Here is a 22711-nt window from a genome sequence, read left to right on the forward strand (position 1 = left end):
ATATTTGTAATCTCTATAGGCATTGTGAATATGGCATTGCTGATACACCATGCTGCATCCCACAGTTTGGGACCCAGGGGGAGAATGGACTTGTGTCTGTGGTGGGTCAGGTGAAGGGCCACAGACCCCACCCTATTGGCTTTGTTGCCCAACTGCCCCTCAGAACTTGGGAGCAGAGGCTGGAGCAGTGTGAGGGGAAGGACACCCCTCCTCTGCCCGAGAGAACTTTATTTGGACTCTTGTTTTGAATTGAGGTGATAATGCTTTGTATTTTGTGTTTGTTTAAGGCCCAGTGGCCATTTTGGTAACTTTAGTTATGTATCTTGCAAATGTGACCTAAGAGATGTTAATGCTAATTCAAAAGTAAATTGTCTATGCTATGGGCAAGAAAGATCTTGGAGTGGTTTGTTATAGGAATGTAAATTTTTAAGATCTTCCCTGCCCCTAGGTTAAGTGCACCTGGAGCCTGTGGTGGGAGTCTTGTTTTTCAGGAATGCCCACATCTTGGTGCTTTGTGATTGGGCAGTGGGTCCAGAGGGTTGTTACATTCTCTGACCCAGGAGAAGGCTATATAATCCCTGATGTGAGACTTTGTTTTGGGGCTCACTTTGAGAAGTGTTGTGTGATTTGACCAGATGAGACTGGGCAGCTGTTGAGAGCCCCCCCCCCCCCAGCTTTTAAAAACCCAGATGGTGATGCTTCCCCCTCTGGTAACTGTGATTTGGTATGGATGTAATGGTTGGACAATTTGGAGGCCTGTCTGCTTGATATGTTTTTCTGTTTTCTTGTAACTTCTGTCTGTATACTCTAAAGTTCCAGGTGCTGACTTTCCCCTGAACAAGGTAAATGATATGTTTGATTGATTAAAGTAAGCTTGTTAACCCATTTTGAGTTGCTTTCCTTTAGCAAAGCAGATCCAAGAATCTGTGTTGGCAGCCACCCTGGGGATGCTGGGGTGCTTGCTGCTACATAAGGCTGAGTCATTTGATGAAGAGGACATTCCAGGTATTAGGGAGTGTTGTCAACAAAAACAGTAAAGGCAAAAAAGCATAAAATATGTGTTAGGGAAAGAGAGAGATACACTTTGGCTGGAGCTTAGAATATAGGGAATTTAAGATACAAACATTTGTGTGTATAAATGTACAAATATGTATATATACATATATATGTATGTATATAAAATAAGGCTAGACAGTGCCCTTTACTCAATTCTGTTGTCTTCAAAAATAATAGAATTTTAGAAATTGAAAGGGCCTTTGAGATATCCAGTCCAGAAATGGGGAATCATTAGTAAGGAATCATTTCATCATTAGTAAGACAGAGGTTGGTCCTGCTGGGTCAACAAAATAAAAAATAAGTTTGTGAATTAAATTTTATGAAAATAATATTCTAGCTTACATTTTCAGTGGTTATGTAAAATGACTCAGAGTCATAAAAATATTTAGGTTTCAGGTTTTTAAGCTATTATCAAATTCCTAATTTTACAGGTAGGGGGAAACTGAGTTGTCCAGAGTCCATACCTTTCCTAAGGTTACATAGTAGCTAGGTAGTGACAGAGACCTGATTTACCATTCCGTTGTTCTTAAAATAGAATCATGGTAAATTGATCAATTTTTGCCAAAAATAGTTAACTCCAAATATTGTCCAACCCTTTTATAAAAGTTGAGTAGTCCATTGATGAAACTTCTCAAAACTGAAAAGAATAATTCCTACATTGTCACTGTAAAGTACTGACATTACTTTTCTTGTGTGGCTCAAACTGACTCTGTAGGCCGGCACTGAGCAATCGTAGTATGGTTAAAAGATCTGTATCTGATCTTAAGTCTACATATACGTGGAACCAGCCTCCTGAAGTGACAACCTTGAAAGAGGTGCTATCCATTTGTATAAGTTAATTTGGTAGATTAGGTAATCTCCCAATGTCTTTTCCAGTGCCAAATCCTATATGATTATGTTTAAAAGTTATCATTTTAGTGAGACTAATATAGCATGCTTATTCATATTTCATAGGATTTAGAACTAGAAGACACCTTTGAAACACAGTTGTTCTTCACTCTGGATATAACATTAACTAGGATTTCTTCTGTGTAAGAAAAAATAGTGTCACAAGTTGCAAAAACTAAAAACCCCTAATGGATAGCCACCATAAATGATAAGTATTTTGTATCTGCTGTTTTATCATGATATTATTGCTCATGGATTTGGAAGTTCTGTATATATAGAATAACATTCTATGACCATGTAATGTTTGCATGTCTTTCTTAGATGTGCAAATTGAATGATCTTAACATATAACTTTTTTCTTATATAAATAGAACCCAATTATGACAGATTATTACTGTATGGAATTGATTGTAACATGAGGTGGTACTGTCCCTCTCCTGAATTCTGAAGAGAGAGTGATAGTTCAAAATCTATTAAAAAAAAAAAAAGGCAGACTTCAGAACTAATCCAAAATGAAAGATTTGCCATTGATATATATTTAAATTATGTTCTATCTGTAGGTGAGTAAAATATTAAATGTTATTAGAGAGTAGTTAATTTTTGATTTAGGTCTTCAGTACTTCTGACACATGAGGTAAATAATAGAAAATTCCTGATGTGTCGCATTGTTTGTTTTCAGCCAATCACAAGCCAGGATGTATTTTTGCATGTAATAATGGGGTTTATTGTTTATAGGGGAGCTATAAAGTAGCACATGAGAAACAGGGGACTAAGTTTCAGGGCTTGTTCATTGAGGTGTAGGGAAAATTAGCGTGGGTTGTTATACAGCATTTTCAAAGCTACTTTAACTTAGGACTCTGGAAATGTATAACACTATCTTAATTATGGGTTTTAAAATGTAGTACTTAATTTAGTGCCTCTTGAGGTAAAAGCCTTCATCTCTGCTTTTACCTTTTGATGAAACAGTCTAAAGTAATAGACTGTTGAAAGAAAAGTCACGTAACAGTAAAGGATATAGAAAAACCTATGAAAATGTCATCAAGATACTTGTCACCATCTTCACCAGTCTTCTTCTCACCTGGGCCAATTGAGTTGGGAACTGTAGCAGGTTCCTCTTGTTCGCTGGATGAGCTAGATAGTATTTTACACCTGTTGAGGAAAATATCCAATGATATTAATGAAATTAAAGGCATGAAGGCAGCAGTTTTAACAGTGGAAGCAAATCTTTTTGACCTAAATGTTAGAGTATCACAGAATGAAGCTAAAATTTCATCTTTGGAAGTTAAAATGAATGAATTTTCAACATCATCATCTGAATGCAACAGGCAATTTGAAGATCTTCAAGAGAAACTACAAGATTTTGAAACACAGTCAAGGACTACTGACATAAAAATAATTGGCTTCCTTAGAAACATTGAAAAAGGTAAACCCTTGAGTGCATTCTTCAGGTATCCATCTTCTTACACAGATCTCAGCTTTGGATATAGCAGTAATTCAGTTAGACCTATTTTCTCACACATTTCTGTTGAACAAATGTGAATTCTTCATGATTTAAAAGGAACTGGGTTTTAATTCCAGCCCTTTTGCTTGCTATTTATCTGTGTGATCTTGGATGGGGCCTTAATTTTCTTATTTGTAAAAAGTGAATTTGAACTAGATTGATCAGTAAGGTTCTTGCCAGTTCTGAATCCTGTTAAATGAAATAGGAGCTTAGAATTCTTAGAATTCCAACATCTCTGTGGGTTCTCTTCTCAAAATAATCTTTTCTAGGATGTAGAAGGGATAGTGTTAACATTGCTTAGACATTTGAAAAAACCTTCAAAATAAATGTCATCTTTTTGTGTATTTATCTGAATATAAACTTAATGCCTAAAAGTTGTTAGCTATTACACAATTACTTCATTTTGTCAGGAATGTTTTAGTATCTTAATATATTCGGAATAAAAACTTCCATTCTCTTTTTTTCTAGTTTTTATGTTAGTTTTTCTAGTAGGACAAGAATACTAATTGCCCAAATTAAGAGAGAGGGGTCTTTGTTTCAAATCATTGGTTGACATTTTGTATTTTTTGTCTGCTTGAGCTACTTTAACTTTTGAAGTTATTGAACAAATTTTGCTGTGCTTTGGTACTCTACTAAAGGTTATCATGCGCCTTGAATATTGAAACAAAACAATTTCTGATATTTTTAACTTGTAACAAATTTCAATAAAATTTGGTACATAGAGAATAGATAATTAGTTGTGCTGACATCTATAGTTCAGATTAACCCTTTTAACAAAACAATAAAATCTTTCAATTATCTTACTGATTTTTCATTTTGCTCAATCCTGACCTTTTGTCCCCCTTTGGAGTGTAAAGGCTTTTGTTTTACATCATTAATGGGTATCTCAGTATCTTCTGTATGCAAGGCACTTATATATAACTATAGGTTGTGTCAAGGACATGATAAAGTAAAGATATATATGAACTTCTCTTCCATAAATTTTCAATATAGCCCAGAGAATGATACTATAAGTGTTACATTCTCAGAATATTAGAAAATAACGAGCCTATTTAGAAAGCAAAGCAACTCAATTTAAACTGCATCCTTTCTTATAAGAGCCTAAAGTAATTGGTATTTTTATACTTCATCAGCAAATGGAATACCCAAATACTGAATCTTGAATACTGAATTATAATACTAATCCTAAATTCTAAATACTAATTCTTAAAACTTTTTCATTTTCCACCTCATTTGTAGCAGAAGGCTGACATGACCCAGGTAGCTATTTGGAGTGCTTCAATTTTCATGTCTTTATTCTCTCTAAATAATTTACAGGTGGATTGAGGGGGAAAGTCCAAGGAGTTAGATTACTGGTTCATACTTTTCATATATCTTGCACCTTGCTCTCTGTGTCAGCATTTAGCTCATTTTGGTGCCCCCACAGCTCCATTTTCTGAAATCGCTTTGGAATGGGTCTGTGACCTTCCTCTTTTCTATCTTTGGTATTACTTTCAGTTTTGAAACACTGACTTTAGGTCTTCTACTATCAAGAAATCCAACAGTGTTCTAAATTGCTGTGTTGCTGTTAACCCCAAGTATAGCTTTCTTTCAGGTGATGCATGGATGTGTTGTGTTGGAATATGACTGTCAGATTAGTTTAAAGCTTTACAATCAGAAGATACCTTATATTAAAACATAGACATACTTTTCTCTTTAAGTTAAACATGAAGGTATTGATTATTTTTGAGATTTGGTGAAATCTTCTTTTAATCCATGCTATCTTTAGGAGCTCAACAAAGGCAGTTGTTTTCCCGACTGCAAATTGACCCAGTAGTGGAGGAAACTTTACAAATGAGTCAAGGTTGGTAATGGCTTTAAATTTCCTTTGTGGTACTGTGTAGTTTTCAGATGGTATGTGCTTTCTTTTGTGTGTATGCATGTGTTGAGCCTTAGAGTCTAGGTCTTTTACCTTTTCCTAAAGCTAGGATATTTAAAACTGAGTGCTTATATTTTTTTGACGCTGCTTCCATGACAAGTTGCTACATTTATAGAAAAAGAACACTTAAATGCAGATTCTTTAGCCAGTTGATGTTCTGATTTTGATTAGACCTGTTTGACAGTGCAATAAGTGCAGTGTGGTTGTATTGGCAACTTGTGGTTGATTGTATTGAAGATTATGCCTTTTCCTTACTAGTTTTCTCTCTTTACTATTGTTTATTTCTGTGGGCATCCTCTAACCCTTTATAGTTTGACATATGAAATGGATTGAAGTACTTCCCATCATTTAGAAGCATTAAGTTGTAAGTTGCAAGTGGAAATTTGCAAAATGGACTAATTAGATCTGTGTTGTCTGAGAGCTTGGTGTCTTAGGGCAGTATCTAGACATTTTGTATAGCAATTAACTATAAACAATGATGGGACTGCTAACTAACCTACCCAGGTTTTCTAAAGAGATTTTATATCTTTAAACTATCAGTTACTGCTAGTAAAGTACTTGTGATACCTAAGGACTTTTAAGAGAAATTGAATACTTTGTGAAAGAGATAGTAATCTTGTCTCCATATGAAGATAATCAGCATCCATAGGAAGAATGATTGGCATTATTACACCTCAGGTTAAAAATGTTCTAACTGGCTAAATATTTGTTATCTTTTTTTGACATTTTTTGAATGGCAATTATACATACTGAATAGTCTTTTATGTAAAAGATGGCCAAATAACTCTTTTAAAAAAGCTTTGATTTTGGGAATGACAGGTGTATTTAAGAATAATTATATGTTTATGACCAATTTTCTTGGGTCAGATTACTATGACATGGAATCCATGGTCCATGCAGATACAAGATCATTTATCCTGAAGAAACCAAAACTGTCAGAAGAACTGGTAGCAACACCAAACCAGGAATCTGGAGTGAAGACTGCAGATACCCTTCGGGTTCTTTCAGGACGCCTTATACAAACACGGTAGTTTATTTTTTCTTATTACAAGAAAGGCTCTTAAATGAAGGCTTTCCTGATCTCCCAGCCACCTAAAATCTACCAAATCCTTCTAAATCCATCTTGTTTTTATTTTGTATATATACTTGTGTATACATGTTGTTTCCCCTATTAGAATGTAAAGTCCCCATAGTTGCTACTGTCCTTCCCCTTTCAGATTTCTTTCATCTCCTTTGTACTAGTTATTTATGTAACTATATGTATTTATGTTGCACAAGTTTTTTAACAACCCCCCCATTAGATTGTATAATCCTTGAAGGCAGGAACTTTTGAGGGTGAGATTTCCTTGTATCTATCCAGTACTTAGCCAAGTACTTGGCACTTTTTAAGCACTTAATAAATTTTTGTTGCCTGACTTATAGTGGACAGAATACAGTGACAAATTTTGATTATTCTGATAATATAGTACCTTTTAATCACTTTAGTAAACAGATATTCCTTGAAAGAAGACTTTTAGTTAGTCATTTCTTTTTGTTAGCATTCTCAGCAAGTGAGAGTTCTGTTCAGAAGAGTGCTTACAATAGAAATTCTCAGCAGATTCTCAGTTTTAAAATTATGTTCACATTTTCTAAATTTATGGTATTTTCTGTTTGTCTCGCAGAGATCTTGTACAGCCAGATAAACCGGCAAGTCCCAAGTTCATAGTGACACTGGATGGTGTCCCCAGCCCCCCGGGATACATGTCGGATCAAGAGGACGAGGACATGTGTTTTGAAGGAATGAAGCCAGTAAACCAAACTGCATCCACAGTCAAGGGATTAAAGGGCCTCCGCCCCCAGCAGTCCCAGTTGATGAGCAGGCAGCTCGATGACCCAGATGGTAGGCTTTCAAATGGTGTGTTTGAAATTCAGATCATCTTTTTAGAGGGAAATTTCCTGTGAAGAAAATCTTTTGATTTAAAATATTCTTGTGTATGTACAAAGAGCATCCTTTCACTCTCTGCCAAAAGGGTTTTATTAGGGAAATACAGATTCTGACTTTTTTTCTCTAAGTTTTGTAGATAAGACCATCTAGTGTGAAAAAGGAAAATACCCGCATAAAATCCAAATATACTCTAATATTTTGAATGTTTAAACTAGAATAGTTTGCCATACCTATTGAAGTCTGAAAAGCCATTCTTGATTTTTTTTTTTTTTAAGAAATGATAAATTGATATATTTCCATAAACTTGTCAATTTCCCTGGCAATTAAAGGATTGGCCCTTTTGTTGCTTATAGCAGCGAAACTCTTTGTGTTAGAGGTTTGTTGCTTACTAGTTCTGGTTAGGAAACCATAACAATTAAAGCATCAAAAAGAGATAGTGTATAAGGTTGCATGTAATAATAGATTTCTTGTCCACTCCTTTTCTTTCAGGTAGGTGAATGTTTATCATCATTACTAGCTTGTCCTCTGACCTAGTATATCTAGTAGCAACAACTTAACTATTAAAAATTTCCATCCTGATCAGAGAGAATGGTAGTCAAGCTCTCCAAACTTCCTAAAGATTTATAAATAATCCTGTGATAGGGAAATAATTACTGAATCCTGAAAATAATGAAGATTTTAAAAATTGTGGATTTGGAGGAATTAACTGTAAAATGAGTTACTTCGTAGTATGTATATGAAAATTAGTTGATTGCTCAAAAAATGTACCCCCAAAGCTGAAAAATTGGAATTGGCTGTTATTGGTAGTGTTTTGTCTCCCCAAGGGGCCCTCCTCCCCACCCCATTAGAGGTATTTTAATGGATGATAGATGACTACTTGTAGAAAGTAGATAGTTCTTTCAGGTGTGAGTTGAACTAGGTGACCTCTGAGGCCCTTTCTAACTCTAAAGTTTTGTGAATCTGGATCATAAGAATCTGTATTTAAATGAAGCAATTTATTGTGGCTTTTAACATATACATCTTAGGATATCTTTTGTGATTGCATTGGGAAATCATGATTAGACTGTTAGTAATTGTCATGGAAGGTAGAGTAAATAAAAAGTCCAGTAGTAGGAATTTTCTATAAAAGTTAAAGGTAGCATTATCTAAATGTTAAGCCTCTTACAGTCAAAAGTAGAAGGGAGCAATAGGGATTTTATTTTTTTAAGGTGTTAAGATGTGTGAAGGTCTGATATTTACTTGAGGCTTAAGCTGAAATAAAAAAGACACTTTTTGCCATGTATTAGTCCTTGAGAATAGCTTAATATTGGATGCTGTTTCTGAAAAGTTCCTAAATAATTCCTTTAAATGTAGCTGTAGATTTTATGCCTTCTATTTTTTCAGGAAACATCCTGCTACATTCAACATTGAAAGAAGCATAGCAATTTGCTTATGTGTATGTAGAGTATAATGATAATGGTGTTTTTAAGTATCAGTCATGAAAGAGTTAATATAGATGAATGTTAGGAATGTGGGACTCCCTGCCTCTCTCTTTCAAGCACAACTCCTCATTTGTCATCAGTGTGGTTTCTTCAGGACAGCTCAGTTTTCTGTCATGGCAGATACTACTATATCAGTGGTTCTCAAACTCTTTTTGTTCAAGGCACAGTATTTTTCTTTGCCTTGTGGAATTGCAGCATGCTGAATGTTTAAGTTGGCAACTCTGGGAAAATTGGGAGACTTGCACATGCCCATGATGTTGGATATGTAAATTCCACACAGTTTGATGCACACCAATAAAGGCAGCAGTGTTACCTACACTGAATATAGAATATTCATTCATTTCCAATAGAAATGGACATTTATAGAAAATAACATTAATCTAGTGAAGCCTGCAAAAGGAGCATTTTATGGAAGATAATAAAAAATAAAAAGTTACCCAGGGAAAGCTAGTCATCTCTGGCATAGCTTGACAATCCTATCAAATACAAAGAAGTCTAGTGTAATTTCTCTTGAAAGTTACCCTCAAATACTGATAAACTTTAATTTTCTAGTCAAAAAGCACTTGGATATGTTCTATTATATTGTCTTTTGTTTCTTCTCTGACTCCGCTCATGAAGAGTAGAAGAAAGACTTCTATTTTACTTCCCAATTCCTTTATCTCTCATAAGAAGGGAACACAGTTCCCTGCCATAATGTATTAAAAATTACTTGGTGCTTTTTCTGTTTCTATCATTGTCCTTTCTGGATATGCTGTTGCTACCTCCCACCCCTGGGAGTCTTCCCTACTACAAAGAAAAGGTTAATAAGCAAAGCCAACAGACAGTAACCATGTATGAGAGCCTGCGTTATTAATCCATTCTCCTAATCACCTTCTTTTCCAAAAAAAAGAACGGTGGTGCATTTCTTCTTTTATTTTTAAGGCCTTGTTATAATTGTTTTGATTTTCATCTCTGCCTTCAAGAGGGGTCAAACAATTCTGTTCCAAATACTGAGAGGTGAAATTCTTTCTCTAGCTCTGTTTCAGATTATCTGTTGGACATAGGAGTCTTCTGTCCCCAGAGTTGGAAGTCCCTATGACCACTAACAATATGATTTTTTTTCTCTCTCTCTCTTTTTTTTTTTTTAAGCAATCAGGGTTAAGTAACTTGCTCAAGGTTACACGGCCAGTTGTTTCTGGGTGTGGTGCTGAGTGTCCGAGCCCAGGATTCGATCTCCAGGTCGTCCCAACACTGGAGCCGGTACTCTTACTCGCTGAGCCACCTGGCCGCCCCTAAGCAATTGGGGTTAAGTAACTTGCTCAAGGTTACACGGCCAGGTGTTTCTGGGTGGGTGCTAAGTGTCTGAGCCCGGGATTCGATCTCCAGGTCTTCTCAACACTGGAGCCGGTGCTCTTACTTGCTGTGCTACCTGGCCGCCCCTTAACAATATGATTTTGATGTGTTGTAAAGATGTTGTATGTGTTGGGGCAGAGGTGAGGGCATATAGTGGTAGTGGTTTTGTGATAGTTATGATGGGGTTTGCACTGGATTCTCTTATTGTGGTTGATAGAATTTGGATTTACTGTAACATTGGGTAACTACAGTGTGTAATTACCACTAAAGAAAGATATACTCTAAATGAGACATGGCAATTCATTATACCTCCTTTGCTCCCCTTTTTAGTGTTGCATTTAACCTAGGAACTTTGGGTGCAGCCAGGTCATCATACTCTTGGTTTCTCATGGTTACAAATACATATTTCCTTAGAATCTTTTCTTGTTAAATGTTATTGCCAGAATTGATAAGAGTTGGACAATTTGTGGCATTTAAAAAAATCTGTAATAAGACACTTGTTGAGTCTTCTTCTTTTCACAGCTGAGATGAGTGAATTGAGTATCACACAGAAACCAGAGAAACTGCCAGAGCGCTGCAAGTACTGGCCTGCCTGCAAAAATGGGGATGAATGTGCTTATCACCATCCAACTTCATCCTGCAAGTAAGTGGTACAAAACCAATTCATCCTCATTTCTACCTCAGTCCTGGCTGAGATACTGTTTAATGTGGGGTCAGGCTATAGTTAGGTAGTGGGATGTGTCAGGCCACGTGCAGGACATAGATAAGCTTTGCATCCTTTTTGGAGAAGCTTACTGACCAATGTTTAAATATGGTAAAAATACACTGAGATTTCTGGCTTTGTCTTTGAAAAGACCTTGTTAGCTTTGGTGAGATCAATAACTGCCACAGTTTGTGTATCTTTTCCTGTATTCGGTTGGACAGATTTTGAAGGCACTGAAATTTTTCTCTAAGTACCTAATAATAACTAAGGTCCTTATTAATAAAAGCTGCCTGTATTGAATAAAATAATGAGGAAACACTGGCCTTCAGCTGAAGCTTTCTTTACTAGCCTAGTTCATTGTGGAACAAGCTTACTGACAAGCTTTTAGTAGATTTTTTTGTTCTGAGAAGTTTGGAATATTACCCAGTATTGGTGTACTCCCTACAATTTTTGCTTTGTAGATTCAATATCTAGATCTATTTTTCATTAGAAAGTTCTCCTGCTCAATTCAAAAGAGGGTATTCAGTTTTAAAAATGCCTTTTTATAACTTTAATGAAATACCATTGTACTATTATTACCTTTCTTTAGGGTAATGTCTTTATTCTTTTGGGATTTTTAGATTTTACTTTGCAGTTAACCCATTTATTTTCATTCCCTCTCAAACCCATCCCCCCCTAAAAAATGAAAAGAAAAACTTTTGTAATAGATGTTCATTGTCAAGCAAAACAAGGACTTATATTCGCCCTGTCCAGAAAACATGTCTTATTCTGTCTCTTGAGTCCATTGCCTCTCAGGAGTGTCAGTAGCAGGCTTCATCATTGATCCTTTGGAATTGTGGTTGGTCATTTAATTGATCCTAGTTCTTAAGTCTTTTAAAAGTTGTTTTTATTTATTTATTTTTTTGAGGGCAAGGCAACTGGGGTTAAGTGACTTGCCCAAGGTCACAAGGATAGTAAGTGTTAAGTGTCCAAGGCTGGATTTGAACTCAGGTCCTCCTGACTCCAAGGCCAGTGCTCTATTTACTGCTCCAACCTAGCCACTCCTAGTTGTTTGTTTTTAGTGTTTTTGATGTGTATGCTCTTCTCAGGGCATAACTATTCTTTTTGCTAGTCAGGTACATAAACTGCTTTGAGAGAAAGTAGGGTTAGGACTTTAAAATGGTATTGTGAAGGATCCTGCTGAACCCTAGTCCTTGACAAGACCAAAGGGAAACACCAGCAAGGTCCTTCATCTTCGATCTTTATCCAGCACAAGAAGATGGCTTGATGCCTCAAGGTCACATCCAGTGGCTGGTATTTAGCCCAGTCATTTAGTAAGTGGGGCCTGAAGCTGGCAGGATTTTGGCCTTTGCCTGTTGGAGGTATTTATAGTAAGGGACAAGCTAGCCAGGGCTTAGGGGCTCTCCAAGAGAGCCAAATCTTGTAGTCCTGTCAGAGCCATAGCAAGGGACTAGGGTTAGTTCCAATTGGGTAAGTGCCTAGGGCGGTGGTTTGTTAGGTTTTTGGTGATTTGTGGCATGGACCCCTTTGGCAGTCTGGTAGCTACTGTACCCTTTATCAGAAAAATGTTTTTAAATGCATAAAATAAAATACATAAGATTACAAAAGAAAATTGTATTGAAATGGTTATGAAAATATTAAGCAAGTTCATGGACCCCAATTTAAAAACCCCTGGTCTAGGGAGAAAAATAGTGTGTCATGGGTTGCCCTGCACTTAGGGAGGGCCCACCAGAATGACCTCTGACATCCAGTCTCAGGCCTGTTAGGGCAGCACATGGGATTGGAGCCAACTCCTGGTTAATGATTGCTGAAGAAGAAGGCAACAGAGAAGGGGCCAAGGCCAGTTCCTATATTGGGCCACCAGGAGATGGAGACCACAATCAAAGGTTGTGGTAGAGGATAGAGTCTGGTCCTAGCCAAGCCATCCAGAGATGTCACAGGCCAGTGGCATTCAACTTCGCGGTTACTGTCTGAGCAATACCTGTCAGCTACTTCCAAGAATATGGGAAGGGGTAGGAGTCTGAACTTGGCACAAAGTCTCATTCCAGGAACTGTGAGGCTAGAGTTGAGTAAAAGAAGAAAACTGGACATAATGAAGAAATACTAAAACATGGAAAGATTTGTATGAACCAACTCAAAGTGAAGTAAGCAGAACCAGGAGAACAATTTATACAATAACAATAGTGAAAAAATAAACAACTTTGAAAGACTTAAGAACTTTGATCACAGTTCTAGGGGTTATGGTGAAACATGCTACACACCTCCATATAGACTCAGAGTGGCCAAGGGAGAAGGAGAGAATTCATAACTGGAAATAAAATCAAATTGAACTTTAAAAAGGAAGGAAAAAAAAACCCAGGTGTTAAGCCCAGAAATGGTTACTACACAATAAACAGAAGTTGAGGGGCAGCTAGTGAATAGAGCAATGGCCCTAGAGTCAGGAGGACCTGAGTTCAAATCTGGCCTCAGACACTTGACATACTTACTAGCTGTGTGACTTTGGGCAAGTCACTTAACCCCATTTGCCCTCCAAAAAACAAACAGAAAAAATAAATAGAAGTTGAACCTTAAAAAAAAAATGGCTTAGCCACAGACCCCAAGATTTGTTGGAAGAAATGAAGCAAGAGATTGAAAAATGAAATTAGGAATATTGAAGGAAAAGTGAGGAGAAATAGCCTAGGATATAAGGCGAAAAATAAGCCCAAATAACAGACTCCCTAAAAAAGAATAAAACAAATAGAATTCATTGATTCGGTGACACAAGAAATACTAGAACAAAGTTAAAAGACTGAAAAGGGAGAACATCTAAGATATTAGTTAACAAAAATAATTGACCTAGAAAATAGTTTGAGGAGAAATAATTTAATAATCACCTAACTCCTTGAAAACCATGACCAAACTAAAAAAGCTGGAATATTTCAAGAAATCATGAAACTTCTCAGATCAGAACTAGAGAGCAAACTTAAAATATAGTCCACCTCCTAAAAAAAAATTTGAAAACACCATGAGTTGTCATAGCCAAAATCAAGAACTTCCAGGTCAAAGAAAAAACAGTTAAGCATCTACTAAATATATCTTTATGCTTTTCTATATTCCCCTGATTTCAACACTTGGAATGGAGTGTTACTGAGAATATGAAATGTTTTTAAACTGAAGCTATTTCGTGGTTTGATTCGTAGGCACTATATAATATGGGACTTAAAAGTTAATACATTTAAAGAGGCATTTTTAATGTTGATTGTGCCTGGAATATTTTTTTAAACAAGTCAGATATTGACATTTGGAGAAAACTATGACAATGTCTTTTCAGAAATGTCATATAATTAAGAACACCTACCACAAATTATAGGAAGAAAGATACTTCTTTCAAAACCCCTCAACAAATGTAGTGCAAATGAAATGGACCTAAAAGAATGGATTGAAGTTGATGAATAACTGTAACTTTATTGAATTGGTTATATAGAAATGCTGTTTTGAATGCTATTAATAATTTCAGAGGAGTCTGATCGCAACCATGAAGAAGCAACTTTTATGACAGATGAGAAAATTTATCAGAAACAAAGCTGCTTTGACAGCTTTTGCTTCAAAATTTCTGAAGAATGACACTTGAACATCTTTTATGGGTTAGCCACACATTACCCATTCTACTTTTATGAGTAAAGGTGACTAATTTTTTTTTTTTAACTAGCAAGATTCAGGGCAGTTCCTAGACTGACCATACTATCTTCATTTGTCTACAGCAGGAATCAGCTAACTATATAGTCTGACAATTTGTACAGCCAATAAACCAAGAATGGTTTTTATACTTTAAAATATAACAAAACTTTATTTTAAAATGTATGTGTCATTCTTAGCTCACTTACCTTACAAAGACAGGACATGGCCAGGCATACTTTGCCTATCCCTGGTCTACAGTATAAAATAATTATTAAAGCCAGAGCCAGTATTAATGGTTGGCAGCTCTTAGGAACATTTATAAATGTATATGTATTTTAGTGGAAAAAAAAATTAAAGCCTTTGTTCTATGGTGTGTAGCTCTTTGTGGTTTTGAATTGAATGTGTTATTATGATGATTCAGTTTCTAGGAGAACACAGTAGTAACATTTGGGTACATTTTGGGAAGTTTGAATAGGACATACTACAGTCTTGTTTTGATTTTTTGTCACCTAGAATCTTCAAGACAAGGCTAAATTATGTTCAGATTACCTAGTTTACTTAGAGATAAAGCATGTAATATGTTTTAGATATTTTTAATGATTAAAGTAAAATTTTGATACTGTTTTTGTGGGGGAAGGGAGGAGATTGGATCTTTTGATTTTATTGGTGTAGGGAATTCCTCCTAATAAGGAAACTGAATTGTAGATCAGTACCAGTTTTGCAATGTAGAATCTTAGAGGTTCTGCCTGGGGCATTGAGAAACTAAGTGGTTTGCCCAGGTTCACTCAGTACAATAAGCATCAGAAACAGGACCCAGGTTTTCTTCACTATGGTTGGGTCTCTATTCACTGTGCTGTTTGCTGAAATTTATACTAGTTATCTAGAAAATACAGTTTATTTGGATTAGCTGATTCTAAGTAAATAAGTATTATTATCCTTAAATGTCAAGGTTTTAAAAATACACTTATACAAGCAATATACAAAGAAAAGATCTCGTATCTTATATTAAATGTTGCTTCATTTGTCATATATGTTGTTCATCTATTTCTCAAAGTGGAAAAAAGTTTGATTCCCCTTCAAAGTAACTTTCATAATACACCAAGAAGGGATATCTGTACTGAATAGTATTCATTTCTTCTTTTTTCAGAGCCTTTCCCAATTGTAAATTTGCTGAAAAATGCTTGTTTATTCATCCAAACTGTAAATATGATGCAAAATGTACTAAACCAGATTGTCCCTACACTCATGCCAGTAGACGAATCCCAGTGCTGCCTCCCAAACCAGGTTAGTAACTTTTGCATGTTGCCATTTGGAATTTCTGGGCAGTTCTATGAGATAATATGGTATCTGGCTTAGGTTTCATTTTGGTTGGAGGTTTTTTGGATGGAATAAAGCATGTCTGAGTTAGTATCAATATTAATTGTGTGCATGTGCATTGCATGTGTGTTTAAAGCAAGTACATTTTAAGAATCATTTTCCCATTTCTGTGTAATGGTGTGTTCTAATTACCCTATTTCATTGATATCCTGCATTCTAAGAAACGCTTAATGAAATAGTATTATATATTTAAAGGGACCGATTCAGTCAGCTTTGGAAGAATAAATCAGGGGTAACCTATGCTAGAGCATTTTTAAGTCAATTTTAATAAAAATTTAAAGCTTGCTAATTTTTAGAAGCTACGTTTGTCTTGGTGATTAAAAAAGTCTATTTTAGTTTAAAAATTGTCCATTAAAAATTGAGTTAATTACAAATTTCATTAGTCTATCCTGAATTCTTATTAACAGCACCAACGCCAACACCAACATCTTCCAGTAGTCAGCTTTGCCGTTACTTCCCTGCTTGTAAGAAAATGGAATGTCCCTTCTATCATCCAAAAGTAAGCTATGTACTCCTTTTGTTTGAGATAGATTTTTTAAAAATAATTCATTTTGGTAAAAGAATTACTTAGGAATAATCCCTTAATTTTGAGACATTCAAGAATGAATGAAATTAACACCCAGAATTATCAATTACTGTTTTGATTAGAGAGAGTTCTCTACTGCCTTTGTTCTAACAAAATTATTCAAAATGTTTACCGTCACTTCTTAGTTGACATTATGTCAAATGCTTAATGTTTTCTTGGCCTTTTTAGCCCTTAAACATTTTCTTGCTCTTTGAATGTGACATGGCTCAAACCTTTTAATGTGGAGATTAAAGTTAGGTATACATTTGCTTTTTAGGGTTCTCTCATGTCTTAATTTTACTGATGCATCATTTCACAAAGAACTCTAGATCTTCCATGTCGTCGGAGGTGAAAGATAGTGGTTTAAATAGAGATGCTTTGCCTATGAGTTGCAAACTATGGCTCTGATACCTCTGCTAGGTCTCCTAGTTACTACTTATCACAGAGAACATGAATCCCGTCATCAGAAGCATTTGTTTTGGAGACTTTGAAGCTAATGGAATTGCTTATAGCTTTTAGCAGTAAATTATTGACTATTTTGTAATCATGTTCTTTTCATTCAACTTTTATTTGTCTCAAATCCAGTAGCTTGCATCTATCTATGCCTGGTTAGTATACTATTTATTGTTTAGACAGTGGTCTGAAACTGTGGAGCCTTTATTTACATAGAATCCAATTTGTTGCTATAAGAAAAATATCTCACAGATAGAATGGGCCTTGAACCCATTTTACTCTTAGCTGCCTTACTTTTTGTAACATCACTTTAGTGAGTAGACTGACTAGCAGTGAGTTTTGGATGTGACCTTTTTCCAGTACAACTTTCTGCCCTGTTTCCTTGTTTTTGTGTGCCTGGGGAAAAGCATACCTCACCTAGGCAAGAACCAAGAGGTAGAATTTAACTCTTACAGTAATACTCCTCATAAACATTAATGGGGTTCATGAAATTAGGGGAAAATAATAGAAAATACAGCTATATAAATGTGACATCTACATCTAGGGTGGAGGACCCAAAATTTATATATCATAAAGGAAGGGAGAAATGTGTAGAAGGATCAAATAGAGTTTTCTGTGACTGGATACTTAAAGGTTGATGATGTGGGATAACCTCCTGTAGGTCTGTGTAGCACCAACCTATTTTGTTATTGGCTGGATTAGCATAAGGGTAGAGATCCTCCAGTGTTGTTACATTTGAATTTGGTCATAGTAATACTGGTTGGGCAGTGTTAACAAAGGCCAGTATGCCTTTCTATCCAAGATGGTAATGTTAGTAACTGGCCCACCTAAATTTCTTGTAATGAGTTTTCTTTCATTGTTCAGTAAACAGCTGTCTCATACTTAGATACAAGCCCAGTTTCTTCATCTACAAAATGAAGAGTTGTTTAGATTATCTCTAGAGGCTCCCCTTTAGCTCTCAACCCTACTAAAAAGACACCGTCAATTTGTAGTTTGGACCAACTGGTATGCCTGGCCCAGGAGGATATTTAATTTACTAACAAAAATTACAAATTGTTTTAAATTTTATTTTGTCTTCAAAGCAAAGAAAATATGTACTACATATAATTAAAAATATTAGCACTTTTTTTCCCTTAATGGAAAGTTTTGTTTGTCATAGGATTAAGAGCCTAGACCTTCAGTTATCATTTATTAAGCTCCTACTATGTACCAGGCATAGAATGATTCAATGCATATTTTTCCATGTCTTCATTGTTATAAATCACACATGAAAGTATGAGATAAGAAATTAAAATAAAAACCATTGACCCCATAGCACTAATATTTGATACTTTGCTTTAGTTCTTTGATATTCATGGGCAAGGATGAGAATTTTATGGGCCAGGTCTTTTCACATTAAATTTTTACATACTGACAAAGTCAATTTAAAAATAAAAACCTTTTGTCTTTAGCACTGTAGATTTAACACTCAGTGTACGAGACCTGACTGCACATTTTACCATCCAGCAATTACTGTGCCACCACGTCATGCCTTGAAATGGACTCGACCTCAAACCAGGTAAAATCAAAATGATAGTCTTCAGAGAGTGTAAGGAGTGTTGGGCTAAGAGTCAGGAGGACCACCAGTTTGCTGTTTTTTCTTTGTTTGTTTTTTCGTTCTCTGGGTTACTCTTAACTCAAGGCTGAGAGATCTTTTCAAATGAATCTTTTAATTTTATTCCAGTTAGAGGCCTAAGTAATTTCCCATTTCATTTCAGGTATTTGTTAAATGCCTAGTACATTTTGAGGAGCTTATAAATCATTTCAAAGTTTGTCAGGAAGAATTAAAACAAAGTCAGTCATTTTCCTGTTTATCCAGACCTTTTTAGAGTTAGTAGCCAAGTTAGATATGTTGGTTCTGAGAATTCACTTTTTTGTGCTATCTTATTCTCATATAACAGATGCCTTAAAAATTGAATAAGCTATGGTTTATCCAGACTTCAAAAGCAATTATTTACACTAGATTCCTGAAAAGGGAAAAATGGTAAAGCTACATATGAACACATAGCAATAATTTGTGTGTTTCTGTTTTTTCAGTGAATGACAACCAGACATAGTAGCTAGAAGATCATGGATTTTAAAATTCCCATCTTTGAACTCTACTGGTGAAAAGACATTCTACAAATTTATCAGATCTTTTGAACTTGGAATATATTGTTTTCATAATATGAAGTTTGTTGCCTATTTGAAGTGTCTAATTTTTCAAATTTGTATGTTTTATTAAGTGTAAAAGTTTTAACATGGGTTTTTTACTATGAAGAGAAGTCAGTATGTAAGGAAAAAAAACTTACTTTAAATTCCATTAAAACATTTTGAGGCATGGTTTGTATCCTGCTACTTTGATTCCCAGTGTTTATAAAATTAGAATCTGAGTGTGGTGTTACCTAAAGTAATTAAAAGACTGTATCATTTTATGAGGCCTATATTAGTGCTATGTACATAAATACAATTGTCCTAACCAGTTTGAAATGAGCAGGGGAATACTAAGAATAAAAATAGTACTGGGGGAACATCAAGTGATTTTTTTTCCATTTTGAAAAGCATGGAAATAGATGTAGAGTTTGCAGTTTAAATACACTGCCTCTTTGCCTTGGAAGGTGTTTTTGAAAGTCAAATGTCCACTTACCTGAGTTTTTTTTTTCCATAGCAAATTTGTGACTAAAAAAATAGAAGGGAAGGCTATTTTTGTTTTGAGTAAAACATTTAGAATGGTAACTGCAAAAATGTGTACAATGTGAAGTTTTTTAAAATGTTTCATTTACTATTAAGTTACATATGGTTTTTTCAGTAAATCTTCTGGAGAATGACATTTTCACAAAAATATACAAAAAAGAATTTTTACAAGTATTATATACACAGGACATCATAAAACAGTTGCTACACAAGTTAAACTCTGCTTTAACAAATATATAGTTATACATATATCTTCACATTATGAAAAATCAACACACCAGGAAATTAAAATTGTGTGGACAGCATACTTGCAGGTTTTGTTTTTACAAAGCAGATCTGAATTATGCATTTTAAAATTACAGGACTATGAAGTTAATTAAAGGATTAAATACCCAAATGGATTAAGAGGAACACATTAAAAAATATCCCTCACATGTTAAGTATGACTGTGTCTTTGGGGCCAGTTAACATATAGGAAAAAAAAGGTCAATTTGGTTAAAAGCAAAGCTTGTTATACATCAGAATGAAACAATGTAAAAGTTGCAGTTCTTGGCTTTGAAGAACATTCCTTTTCAGTTGAAGGAGATAGAAACATTGATTTTCAATCTGAATAGAAGGCAAGAACTTAAAAAGGGTTAAAATTTTTCATAATCTGTTTTCCAACTGTTGAGTTGTTTAGATAAGATACTGGCTTGGTGCATCCTAAAGAGAGTGAACAAATTACTATTTAATAGACTTTTAGAAACTTCCTTGTTTCACAAAATGGAGAAAAGTTAGAATTGCTATGCTGATTCTAAAGACATGATTTAATAGGAAAGGAAAAGCGGACTAAAAATACATTTTTTCTGTATGCAGTTTTTTACAGCACCCCCCCCCCCCCAGAAAGTCTTGGTTTTGGGGAAAAGACAATTCCCTTATATTCTTATTTTAAACTAATCTACTAAACTTAAGTTATTGCAAAACAAGGCTTTCCAAAAATGATTTATAAAGTAGGTAAATAATCATAGATTTGGTTTAAATGACTAACCATTTGTAAGAAATTTAGACAATTCTTTATAAAAGGATTATCCTACCCAATTTTATACTTAAACCAAAAAAAAAAAAACCAAACTAAACAGATGTTGGAATTTGAATTAAACTGGGGAGAAAAATCATACTAATATGGTAGAAACTGATTATTTTTGACCTTGAAATATAACAACATTTTGCCACTTAAGTAAACAATATAACTGCTTTTTTTTTTTTTTACTTACAGTTACTATGACATAAAAAATTACACATAAAACAAATGCTGGGTAATTTTTAAAATTTGATCCAGAATTAACAAGAACCAGAGGACCAAAGAAGGGAGATGGTTTTGGTCTGACAGTAGCACAGTGATTGGTACAAAGAGTGCATAGTAGGCTTTGGCATGCTTGTGTTTTTAAACCCAGTGGAATCACAAGTTAACAGGAAATAACATAGTAACCAGATAACAAATTAGGTTGATAAAATTAACCAGATAAATCATGTCATGCACACAAAAATAATTTTCTGGGTTTTAAAAACAAAACTGTAAAAGATTCTAATAAAATATGGCAGTTTTTCCATGTGACCTGCCAAATTTTATGCTCCCCACAATTAAGTTTTGAAAATATAATTAGCAACATTGTTTAAAGCTTTAACTAAAGAGGACTTGAACAATAATTAAGGCTATCTTGTATCTGCCAGATTTTACAGGTGTAAATTATGAAGTCTGTGTAACCTAATCTGAAAAAGGCATAAGGCTCCTGATTTTCCAGAATAGCTCCCTTTCCATAGAGGCTTACAAACTCACTGCCTGAGAAGGAAAAAAAAAATCTCCACTTTCTTTCATTATTAATTTTTAAAAGATTATGTCTGGGATACATAGAGGAAATTTGAGCATGTACTCAGTACTGTTTTGTATTGATTTACATGATATTTGGCCAAATAAATTCCTGTTATAAATTCATCAGTTAAGACTTGTTAAAAAGTCAAGTGATGACTTTAGTACTGCAGCTATGGTTCTTACCTATATTTTATTTTTTTCTTACCTATATTTTAGAAGGCAACTAAGATCGAATGTAGCTAGACAAAGTTGATTTACCCCATAGCCTAACGTTTTGCTATTGCTTAACTGGCATTATCACTAACTGGAAACACATCTAGTTCTGTGCTGAATGAATACTAAAATTTTTAAATGAACTGTCTGAGCAGTTTAAGTGACTTCTTTTCTGCTACTTTGGGTAGCACTATATTGTTTAGGAAATTCATATTAATTGAGAAGTGCTTAAGAGATCAAGAAAATGATTGAATCCTAAAACTAGTTTTATCCAGGAGAATCCACTGATATTAGAGTTTACATGAATAGGGGATATGAGAGAACATATTTCAGGATATCTTTCCACATGAACTTGTGTATCTGGGAATGCTATTCAGAATTTCTAATTATTTGTAAGTCTTACTAGAGGATCCTAAGATATGCATCTGATGTTTTTGCCTCAGAGAACATTTTGATACGCTTTTGACACATAATAATTGCTCTAAGAATGTCACATGCAGCAAATATTTGCATTGTTCATAAAAGTAAATTGTGTTTAGTTTTTGCTACATTGAGCCAATCTTGGAAGCAAGTTAATCTGGACACCTCATTAAATTAATCCACTGAATACTATCAATACACTTTTGCAGCAACTCAAAAAATTGTATACCAGTAGCTTAATGTAATAGTCTACATCCAAGGATCTGTTTTAAGCACTGCGGGGGCCGGGGGGGGGGGGTGGACAGGGAGCCAGCTCAGTATAGAATTTTAGGTATTTTAAGTAGATGCTATACAAGATTTTCTAAATTAAAAATGGATTTTAATTTCACACATAAATAATACTAGTTATTTGTCCTTAGCAGCAAGTAATGGGAACAAGTATTTCACTTATTTGTCTAAATCAGCTAAGCAGTAATTTTAATGTGTTCAATTTTGAAACATCAATATTCATTTCATTTAGTATTTTTAAAAAATCATATTGGAAACCAGCCTATGTAAGGCTGTTTTAATCTTCCCAATGTGGGGGGGAATTTTCATCCTAAATTTATGCCAAGCATTTATCATAACCAGTGAATTTATTTCACATTTGTACTTATTAAAAA

General features: G+C 34.8%; 1 protein-coding gene across 4 annotated transcripts in view; it reads left to right on the top strand.

Moving 5' to 3' along the window:
- Positions 1–19214, top strand: part of ZC3H14 (zinc finger CCCH-type containing 14) — a 54084-nt gene extending 34870 nt beyond the window's left edge. Inside the window, exons 10-17 of one of the 4 annotated variants that reach the window (XM_069092393.1) lie at positions 5214–5288; positions 6231–6390; positions 7025–7257; positions 10623–10743; positions 15608–15744; positions 16245–16336; positions 18307–18413; positions 18932–19214. In XM_069092393.1, coding sequence (XP_068948494.1) covers positions 5214–5288; positions 6231–6390; positions 7025–7257; positions 10623–10743; positions 15608–15744; positions 16245–16336; positions 18307–18413; positions 18932–18938 — 932 coding nt within the window. In that variant the 3' untranslated portion in view covers positions 18939–19214. The remainder of the gene's footprint in view (positions 1–5213; positions 5289–6230; positions 6391–7024; positions 7258–10622; positions 10744–15607; positions 15745–16244; positions 16337–18306; positions 18414–18931) is intronic. The other 3 variants (XM_069092394.1, XM_069092395.1, XM_069092396.1) reach the window with 3 other exon arrangements.
- Positions 19215–22711: the final 3497 nt, after the last annotated feature.

The sequence above is a fragment of the Petaurus breviceps genome, unplaced genomic scaffold (assembly GCF_028583685.1).
Source record: "Petaurus breviceps papuanus isolate PSGF00001 unplaced genomic scaffold, PetGlider_PUasm1.0 189, whole genome shotgun sequence".
In the NCBI taxonomy this organism is placed as follows: domain Eukaryota; kingdom Metazoa; phylum Chordata; class Mammalia; order Diprotodontia; family Petauridae; genus Petaurus; species Petaurus breviceps.